Raw genomic sequence first — 11,138 nt, 5'->3', positions numbered from 1 at the left:
AGATGCGAGGAGAGAGCCTGGAGGGGAGCAGCGGAAGGGCCCCCGGCCGCCTCACCTGGGGAGGCGACGCGGGGGGTACGGGGAAGGGGGGAGGGGCGGGGGGAGGGGTGGGGGAGAGGGAGAGGTGCGCGGCGACGGCGGGCTCCGACCACGGCAGCGGCTCCGCGCGGGGGAGCTGCCGGCGGCGGTGCAGGAACCCTAGGCGGAGGAGGAGGGAGGCGCTATCTCCAGGGCAGATTCTGTTTTTGGTGTGTTGTTTGCTTATTTTCATCAAGATTTTAACCCTGGTGGGCTAGGGATACCACTGTCTCTCTAACCATCCAACCACAGGTTGGTCCCCCTCTTCTCTCTCCTCTCATCCACACATGCATGGTCCCCCTCTCCTCTCTCTCCTCCCAACCGGACACTAAATCACAAATATCCAACCACATGCATGATCTCCATCAGTTGTTTCTCCTCCCAACCGGATACTTTCTGATTTAGCATTGGATTGCTCCCTCCCGCATAAAAACGGTCATATAATGGAGAAATTTGCGGGTCAGCGCTGGAGCTGTCCTTACATACATTCATTTTTTTCAAGGGAATCTGACTCTGTTGTACACGCACCGAAGCCAAAGGAGTACAAAATGTGTCGAAATTCAAATCTCCAATGCATGTTCTTGTACAGGATATTTCGCGTCGGCGACTGCTATTGACTCTTGTTCTAGAGAAATCTTGGCAAAATTGCTTTCGCCCAGTACTAAGAAGCCGGCCTTCACCTTCATCTCTAGCTGGTGGCTACGTGTCTTGCACGGTGGTGGTTTTCTTTCTGTGGAAAGGGGATAACCCCGGTAGGTGGTGGTTGTCAACGGCTAAGCTACATGGTGGAGAGGCGTTCGTCGATGCCTTCCGACATCCTTCGACGTGTGGCCTCTTACGTGCCATATCCCTGCGTGACCAAGTGCCATGTGTGATATGTGGCTTTGTTCTAATTTGCCCTCTTTGGGGAATGTAACCACTTACTAATATAATGACATGCCTTTTTATTTCGCCAAAAACAGAGTACCAAGATCTATTACCTAAAATGCCATTGAATTCATTTTTTCAATAAAGACCCAATGAATTAAAGTTTGACTGATGGAGAGGGCGGGTAATAATATTTTAACATTTTCTCTCACGTTTAGGTCCTTAGATGGCAGGCTGCTGCACTCAATACCTCTTGTATCTGACATCATATTAATTCCTGCACTAATTAATTTATCAAAAAGTACAAGCTGATGGAGAGAAGCAGATATTATTCAACAGTACCAAAACCTTCAAACATCATGCAAAATGAAGAATGTGCAATGATGTACGTACGGTTACTTGATCGTCAAATGTCTCCCTCAACGAAGTCTTGCTACTTCATCCGACTTGCTGCACTGTACTGTATTAGCAATAGTATGTGTGCATCCTTGAAATAGATAGGTATTCGACTCGCTTTATAAATAAAGCCAACAACACATCCATGCAACGGGTTCAAGTGCAACGAAATATAATAGTCTGCTGAGGCATCAACACAAACACAATCAAAGAAAGCATAAGAGAAATAAAGAAAAAAGACTACCAAATGGCCACATAGTCAGGAGCCTGCTGCGAGGAGAGGCGTCGAGCAGTAGCATGTAGCGCATCCAACATAAGCCTCAGACGCTCATAGTTGCGCTACCTAGATAGCGGGTGCCAGTGCTGCAGAAACAGAAGGAATTTGAAGAAAAAAAAATAGTCACCAAGGAGTTATGGCCACATTTGGTCCCTGGTCTATGCTTGTTCGTAAATACTATATATACAGCTGACAACGTTAGCTGGGCTGCTGGAATCTAGACTTATATTTCTAATCGTCAAGAGAACAATCGCACCATGTGAATGGTTCATGCCAGCGGATTAGCACAAGTAAAATTATATCTTCTTCCCGAGTTCTAAATAAGCTAGGCTAGCTTTGCGTGTCTTCTTATGTGAGTCGTTGTCATTTCTAGCTAACTAGTGATAGGGGGTGGCGGAGATGATGCAGTCTAGCTGATTTAAGTAAGTTCTTTTTGAGACAGTAAAACGACAATCATGATAAGCCTGGTTTTTAAATTGTGGATTGGTTGTTGGCATAACGTATTGCCGGTTGCGTGCATCTTTTCGTAGTAGATTCTTCCAGATAACGACTTAACCTATATACTTTACCCACACTCACAGCTAGGGCCCTTCTTTTTTGACAAAACTCACAGTTAGGGCCCTCTTTGATTCACACATTCTCGGAACACATAATAGTAAGCATTCAAGTACTTGAAAGACAGGTTGTGAAGAAAAATGAAGGGATAGATTGAGAAAACTTTATCGCCGGCGTGTAAGGAGGAACTGGTGAAATCTGTTGTACAAGTGGTGCCGGTTTATTCTATGTCTTGCTTTAAACTGCCAAGGGGCCTTTGTGAGCATCTAAACAAACTTATTAGGCAATTTTGGTGGGGGAGTTCATGATTTGGCAGAACCGGAGGCAAATGGCACAAAGCCACGAACCTATCACCCCTCTTCTAGATACTACAAGCTGGCGGTACCTGCTAGCCAGATGGACCACTACTTGACGAACCTAGATCCCACGACCTACATAAGGATGCATACTTGTTGAAATTCAGGTAGTATGTTACACATGGAGTAGTAGAGAAATGGCAAACCCTAGATGAATACAGCTTCATCTTTAGCAACCTCATTATTTTGTCGAATCTTAGAACACTCTCCCTAATATTTGGAGATTTCAGGGAGTGGCCACATTCTGTTTCGCAAGTGGAGCGATCTCCTCGCCCTCGATGCCCGGCTGACTTCCCTCGACTCCTAGGCCAAGAAGAGCCTCCTCCCACTTCTTTGCCGGTCCCTGGATCACACAAAGAGAGGATCAATTTACCCTTGTCTCGACAGACAAGAAACTCATTCATGTTAAGGGTAAATAGGAACTTAATTGACAGTTCTGCCCACCTTCCAAGATAGGTCCTGCGCCATGCAATTCTGAACCATTGCGTGGAACGACGGTGTTTTGTACTGTTTCAGAGCTCGTGTGACATTCGAAGCAACTGCCGCGACATCTGCTGGATCGACGGTTTCAAACTACAAGAGGACAGATCAAGGCTATCAATCATCAATGCATCGCTATTTGCGAGCAAATACTTAGACCAAGCCTATATTGTTCTTTACCTCGACATTGAACGAACCCATGTGGAATCCGGTGACACCCTCGCTCACCGTGTCAACGAGTCCTCCGGTGGATGAACAGATGGGAATCTGTAAAATGTAATATCAAGGACTGTGTCAACAGGGGCGAACAATACTTGTGCGGTCAAATTTAACGTCCAACTGATCGAGTCGGAATGCTTACCACTCCATATCTCATCCCTTGCAATTGGATGAGGCCACATGGCTCGAACCTACTTGGAACAATTATGAAATTAGCCCCGGCAAACATCATGTGCGCCAATGGGACATTGAATTTTGCTATGCCTCTGGCATTCTGTGGGTACTTCGCTTCTAGCAGCATCAGTTCCTCCTCCATTTTCTTCTTCCCTGTGCCCTGAAAAACACAACACAGTTTACCTAAGCAACAATCATCTTCTATCTCCTGCCATGCCGTATGAGTGAATTAGAATTCTCTTTCAAAATAAACATACGAGAACAATTATCTGAACATTCTCCTCGAGAAACTCCGGTATGGCTGCAATTAGTATGTCTGACCCTTTCTGTTCTTCAAGACGTCCAATGAAAACTATAACAGGTATGCTAGAGTCCACAGGCAATCCAACTTCAGCCTGCAGTATTTCTTTATTGAGAGCTCTTGCTTCCGCCACCTGAAAAATGCTCTCTGTAAGTACTGAACTATCCATATGTTGCAATAACTGGCAAAAGAGGAGAATCCTCCCACTGAAGCCTTACCGTTGTTGCATTGTATTTGACACTGATGTACTTATCTGTTGCTGGATTCCAATCAACAACATCCATTCCATTTACAATTCCAGTTTCAAGAGGCTTTGCACGAAGGACGCCATCCAACTCAACACCTTTCTCTGGGCCAGAAGTAAGTTCTTTGACATAATGTGGACTAACTGTAAGGACCACATCACACTCAGTGATCCCTGCCTTCATCCAGTTAGTCTTTCTCCCTACTACTGGCTTAACATGCCTGCACACAATTATGGTATATGTTAATTTCAAATAAACAAGTACAACATAATAAAACAATAAAACATGGAGGTTCATACCCATCAACAAAATCAAATGACGGCATGAAACTTTCAGGTAAATTAAGAAGTTCGAAGTCCACTCTGGGAAATCTGCCCTGATAGGCGATATTGTGAATGCAGAAAGCAACCTACAGGACAACTATTCACTGTCAAAACAAGTATAGAAAAATCTGTGGAGCATAAAACCTATGGTGCATATTCCCTACTTGTCAACAAAAGGAAGGAAGTGGTGTACCTTGGCATTCACATAAATTCCATTTTGCTTATACATGCTCTTCAAATAGCATGGCAAAACTGCAGTGTGCCAGTCATTTGCAACGAAGACAACATTTTCTCCTGGTGAAAGAGTGTGAATGTTTGTTATTTATTTAGTTAGAGAGAAAACATTTAACCATAATGGTTGATCTAATACATAAATCTACCATATGGTCCAGAGAAGTATTCAGAATTGTTGAGATTAAGAACCCTCGGAGCCTCCAATGCAGCCTAAAAGCGATATCAGATTAGAAGAAGTTCCACAAACATATCAAGTAGAAAAAACTCAATTGATGTGAATGTACTACCCTCGGTAACCGTTAAGACTCATTTAGGCACTTCAATGCTACCAACACACACCATTAATTTAGCTAAAACAAGGGTTGGTAGTTACATAAGTGAGGTGCTAGTCACATGAAATTCGAACTAAACAGGATACTTACAAGGCACAAAAGGCAGAACCGTAATTGGTTATCTCGGAAGTCTGTTCCAGTGGTAGGCCCATACAATTTTGATCCAGTTTTGCCCCATACCTGAAGTATTATTATGGTTCAAGTGGAACATTGCAAGGTTAAGATAAATGTATATATTGTTCAGTGGGCATGAAGAAAGTGGTTAAAACTTATAACATACCTTCTCAAGAAACATAGGATGATCAACAAAAACACGATCAACCCCCCTTTTGTAGCAGTGAAAAAAGCGCACTGTTTCTGTTCTGTCACCAACAATTACCTAAAGAAGCAAAACTGTTTTTAGCATATATAACACCAGCGACTGGTACAAGTTAAATGCAAGCTAAATAACAACACCCAACAAATCAACTAAAAATATATACCTCAACAAGAACATTTGTATCCCATGTATCCTTGTACTGATCATAGCGAGGAGCTATCGTCATAACCCGGTGCCCCATTGCCTGTGAAGAAATGAGTTGTGCATCACGCCAAAGATAGTACAACAGACAGAGGGCGATAAAAGTGCAGTCTCAGTAAAAAATAATGTGATTCAGAATTAACAGTACGTGACAAGGCATACTTACAGCCAGAGCTGGGGGCAATCCTCCTACGACATCACCAAGGCCTCCAGTTTTGCACCATGGGTGCACTTCAGTGGCAACGAAAATTATGGGCATTCCAGTTGAACATACGATAGGTGCAGGAGTCCTACTAGAATTACGATGAGTTCCATAATTTGTGGCTCTTCTTTTGGCCAGCTGTGTCTTATTTCGCATGGATAGGAACATAACTTCATTGTTACAAGATTGCTGGAATTGGATGTGAGGCGACAGTTTCAGTGAACCAACACTGTTTGTTTGATAAGAACAATAAGTAGGAATGGAACCCATTGGTGCAGCCTCTCAATGACGACCTATCAGAATGGCATATGATAGAGATGGGGTCATGATGAACTTCTTCTTCAGAGAAAGATGGAAATTCTACCTTATATTCTCAATGTAAAGCAGCACTACTATGCTGGTAACCAGTATTTACAATGCCACAAATATATATGTCATTTTCTCAAATAAAACAGTACTACGAGGTGGCACATGAAAGTGCTAACTGCTTGCATACCCTGCCTTGACAGTTGATGAATAGATTGGAAGTTTTCTCGCAAAAAAGAAAAGGAACAGACCAATTATCATACAAGCGTGTGTAGGATATTATTGTTAGTGCTACAACTGCAAGGTTAAAAGGCAAAAAGGAAGTTCCATTACGGATATGTTCTAATCGATAATTGTACATGCTGTTTCGAAAGAAACCAATGCCTTGTCGATGAGTTCTTCAAGACAATGTGTGGGCTTTTATTTTTCTTATCAACTGTCCAGGAACCCTAGCATTCAAGGAACGAAAGGGCACCGAAACCAGCCGTTGGTATAGAACAATAGGGAGGCTAAACAGCCTCCCGATAACCAGGACACTAGTCTGTTCCCAATGTGCACATCGAGTGTTTAACAATGTGATACATCAAATATACAATACAAATAGGGACTAACCATATTACAGATATAGATATATAAATGAATTTTACTTCAGTAATTTGGTGCACGACCCATGCAATGTAAGTAATAAATGTCAGTATCCTAGCAACACACTTTCATGTTCAAGCCTGAGGTACAATGTTCCATGGACCCAGTAACACCAACACCCCGGATTTTTTATTCCTTTCAAAACCATAAATAAAACATAAATCTGCCTGGTGAAGAGCAGTACATCACAACACATCCTGACATGTAAAAATAACGAAATCACAAGGCGAGATTAAGGAAAGCGTGTACTACAAAAGCATAAATAAAACATAAATACTGGTCACCGGTGGCTTCCACAACACCCTCAATGGTACAACAAACTCGTGCAGAATAAACTACCTCTGAATATCAGAGGGTACAACTATCAGAAACTAAGGTGGTAAGTCCTGGGGCATGTGAGATGCAAAGATTGGTGAAAATGAACTACACATGCCAAGGGTTTCAAACATCGAAGGGAAATGCAGAAGGAAACAACTAGCGAGTCCCTCCCTACTGGCTACTGCACAGATTGACAGGAGAACTCCGTGGTGGTCACTGGTCAGAACTCAGAACATTGAATACTTGGACACCCCCGTGCCATTCATATACTACTACCTTAACACCAATGGCAGAAGCAAAATCAAACAGCCCAGAGAGCTACGTTCTGCTTGTGAACACAGAAGACCGCGGGGGAAAATAGAGGGCAGTGCGTACCTTTTCGAGCTAGGCGCTGTGGAACCGCGGAGCAGGCGGAGTGGCTGGTGGCCGTGGGAACGCAGCAGGCTCCGCTCAAGTAGAAGTAGAAGCAGAAGTGTTCGGCTGGCGGTGAGCGGCAGGAATTATCCTGCGGATGGGAAGAGGAGGGGGAGGTGTCGCACGGGTAGCGGCTGGCTCCCGTGCGCCAGTGCCACATGGCCCACGCCACGCGCGGCGACAAACCGGGGCGGGGCACCGCCACCGTACCGGCACCGGCGCGTTGCGTCGGGCTCGGTTCGGGAGGAGGCGGATGTGCCGAGACGGGAGCGTGAATCGCGATGATGAAGCGCCCGGCCCTCGCGTGGGGATTGGGAGGCGGCACGGGAGCCGTCAGTTTCTCGATGGTGGGGCAGGGGCGAGAGGGCGCAGGGCTCGTGGTTTTCCTCGTGCCGGGAGTGCGAGCCGTCCGTTCGTTGGGGCCGGGGAAAGGGAAGGACTAGAGGAAACGACAGCGGACATGTTTCCGGTTGGGGCCCTTCGGTCAGGTTGTGGCATCTGACATGTGTCCTCTTCCACGTTATTGCCACAAGTCTCAACAGATGATGTTTTTTTGCGGTAATGATGTTTATGTGATATAGAATTTTGAATTTAATATTCTGTGAAAAAAATTGAAAACAAAAGACAGTAGATACTTGGTGATCCAACCTCTAAAGAAAAGAAGGGGAAATCCCACTACATTATATTTTATAGCACAAAATACACAAAGCAGTTTCCAAAAAACCCTAAAAAGTATCAATCCGTAATCCCTTTTTTTTCTTGAGGGGTATCGATCCGTAATCCCTGATGCTAAGATTCAAATTATCAGCGTATTTATGGCAAGATTAATTTATACATCAATATTTACATGTTGCAGATACTTGGACATTTTCCAGCGGTCATTAAGCGGTACCAAGATTTACCTATTTTGAGGATGTCATGTGAAGTTCGACCATATCAAGAAGAAATCACAATCGTATGACACATTTTAGGGACAATCAACTGGATGAACAACTAACACAGCGGCACACCCTATATAGCCTAGAATAGTAAAGAACAAATCAAAAATCTCATGAAGATTTCAGAGTGTCTCTATTTTCTCGTGGAACATGGCATGGCTTATGAAACATATATACATTGTCTAAGTGAGCACGACAAAGATGCAATCTTCGAACAAAAACAAAAAAAAGTAGCAGCATGGAAGATCTGAATCCGCTCCCTCTTAGTTTGAGCTAATTGTTATCTTCAAAAGCTCAATTGTTGGGCTTAGCGGTGCCACCAGTGATAGTCGGCGAGGAAACCACTCGCCAGCTGGAAAATTTTGCCCTCATTATCTGTTTCTCTCGGCTTCTCCTAAACTACAATAACGGTCAGATAAACACTATATGTTGCATATATAGTTGCAGAACATTTAGAAGGCAAAAAAAATCAGTAAAGCATGTCATTCGTTAAAGAAATTAAGAGAGGTAAGTTAACACTGTCAATGGATAACATGCATGCCGTACTTTCTCTGATCTAAGTTTAGTTATGGCAAGATTATACATGAACTAAAAATGTTCTGAAGACATCATGCTATCAGCATCTTAGCAGTGGAGAAAGGCTACTATTCCAGGGTGGCAATATGTACAATAACAAGCTATAATAACTATTGCTTCCCAAAGCTAACCAAGAAAGAAAAACTAATCCACACAAAGTTTAGCATGACAAAAGCCGCACAAAGACCTGCCTACTTGAGATGGTTATTCCCTCAGGAAAATAAATCATACTAAATTCTTAATGGATACATAAGTAAATTTAAAGGCTAAAAATGAAGGAAATGCCTAATGGCATGTGCCTTTTAGTTATTCATATGCATGTACATTTCAAGCTACGATTTACTTCGCAAAAAGGAAAATCTTACGACAAGTAATACATCATAACTATCTTCCAACGGAAATCACGGCAAGTGATGAAGACAACAATAAAGCATCAAGGACCTGTAGGAAGAAAAGTAGTGGTCATATATCTTGCGAACATGCAGATTCCATGCCCAAGTACAACATTGGTACAAACTTTCTCTATACCCAAACAATATGCAATCCACCCTAAGCATAAACAACTTGGCCTGGTATAAGGTTTGAATACGAAGCACTACAATATCACAAAATAGCCATGTTTTAGCATTACTTGGAAGACAACCTATAAAACAACCATCGAGAACCCTAAAAAACATCAAGTCTTTTAGCAAAAATCTACATACCTTCATGCTAAGATCTACAATATTGTTGCAATTCAGCAATCCACCATTAAACCTGATATCTAGCATGGCCTCTCATGATTTGTGATTTATGACATGTAATAGAACATGGATAATCTTCTCATCTGCAAGTGCATATGGCCATCGAAACATGTGGGACTAATCTTTGGCGTTTATATTAATAATTAGGAACACTCACATTAGAGAGAAAAACGGCAAACCAGATCCTAGCATATTACATTGACTGAATTTTTCTTATTACCATGACTATATAGGTCTAGAGCAAGTATATTAGAAAATAGCAGCATGAACACTAAATGCTTTGTCCCTCAATAAAAATTTGACACTTACCCATGAAAATTGTCCACCATGGAATTTGTTGCCAGTCCCAGACACCTTGAATTAAGTGGAATGAGTTTCAACAAGCTTGGAGCTGCATTGCCATTTCCCATACACCTTCTGAAGCCACTCTTCTTTTCCATTATTGTCATGAAACAAGGAACACAAGGAGCTGCATGTCATTTGTAAAGTAAAAGTAGTGGACAATGAAACAAGGAACACAAGGAAGATGCCGAATATTGAAAGAGATCGATACTCACAAACACATGACGTTGGATATTACAAGAAGGATAGTTTGGCAGAACCATGGAAGAATTATGGCTCCATTATTATTTGTTTGTGGCTCCATTATTCTTTGTCGTTAGACTTAACCCTGGCGCATCCTATTCCATTAAAACAAGTCAAGATTTAGCATATAGAAATTTTTCCGCCCGTCATAGACCTACAATCATCCAGGAACATGATTCCCTGTAATATCAAGATACTGCTGAACTACATAACCAAATATTAAAATATAAGAACAATGAAACCATATTGGAATGGGACCACACAGTCAAAGCAAACTATTTTGCGATTCACTTAAATACCCTAGAAAAATGTTAACAAAACATTACAAGGAGGTCAGCACAACCATATTGGAATGGGTCTATACAATCATAGCAAAACCTTTTGCGCTTCACTTCAAAGCCCCAATGGTCTACACATATGTTAACCAACCATTACAAGGAGGTAAGACTTTGCACATAGGAAAAAATTAGCAGGATCGATGCACATCGATTCCTCTCCAAAAGCCAACAAAAAGCTTGAAGCATTAGTGAAGTTTAAATCAAGAAAATGTACAACACAAAGCATGTGGTGATTTCAATATTGTGGAGCACAGAGAAATACACTATTTAGTGAAAAGTGATCCAAACTTGTAAAATATTAAGATGAAGGTGTTTTCATATTCCCATTTTCCCTTAGGCTTAAGAACAACCTATTAGTGTTTTCATTGAAAAGATGGATCAAAAATAAAAAAACACATTTTCTATTCGGCAAATGAAGTGTTCACTTGTGTACATGGCTTTCTTGGAGCAGACGAACAAGGCCTACCAGTTGACGGGTTTAGGGGGTCTTCAGCCCAGCCCACAGGTCAGGCAATTGACATGCCGAGCACCATCTAATCAAGGACTCTGTCAGAGTGGTCTCGTCGGTCGAATATGATCAGTATTTCCGACCATGGGTTATACTTCGGTTTGGCGGGTCCATGACATAGACATCGCAGAGCGCCTGTTTTCTCTCCTTCCATGTGACGTGTGTAGCATAAATATTCACGTCTTTGACCTCAGGAGGGAACTGCTTC

At 42.5% G+C, this 11,138-nt stretch overlaps 1 protein-coding gene across 2 annotated transcripts; it reads right to left on the bottom strand.

Moving 5' to 3' along the window:
* Window positions 1-2,601: 2,601 nt before the first annotated feature.
* LOC119364924 (granule-bound starch synthase 1b, chloroplastic/amyloplastic) lies at window positions 2,602-7,354 on the bottom strand. 2 transcript variants are annotated; one of them, XM_037630498.1, is made up of 14 exons: window positions 7,204-7,354; window positions 5,524-5,852; window positions 5,320-5,400; window positions 5,118-5,216; window positions 4,928-5,017; window positions 4,652-4,715; window positions 4,465-4,565; window positions 4,248-4,357; window positions 3,922-4,168; window positions 3,660-3,836; window positions 3,371-3,562; window positions 3,190-3,276; window positions 2,974-3,102; window positions 2,602-2,872 (listed from the first exon to the last, which is right to left on the bottom strand). In XM_037630498.1, the coding sequence occupies exons 2-14, from the start codon at window positions 5,827-5,829 to the stop codon at window positions 2,756-2,758; spliced, it is 1,800 nt and encodes a 599-aa protein (XP_037486395.1). In that variant the 5' UTR covers window positions 5,830-5,852; window positions 7,204-7,354; the 3' UTR covers window positions 2,602-2,755. The 2 variants fall into 2 exon arrangements, with proteins under 2 accessions (XP_037486395.1, XP_037486396.1); XM_037630499.1 differs by lacking the exon at window positions 7,204-7,354 and adding an exon at window positions 7,105-7,124.
* Window positions 7,355-11,138: the final 3,784 nt, after the last annotated feature.

The sequence above is a fragment of the Triticum dicoccoides genome, chromosome 2B (assembly GCF_002162155.2).
Source record: "Triticum dicoccoides isolate Atlit2015 ecotype Zavitan chromosome 2B, WEW_v2.0, whole genome shotgun sequence".
NCBI lineage: Eukaryota > Viridiplantae > Streptophyta > Magnoliopsida > Poales > Poaceae > Triticum > Triticum dicoccoides.
The sequence above is the reverse complement of the archived record's forward strand: the minus strand, read 5'-3'. Positions and strand labels throughout refer to the sequence as shown.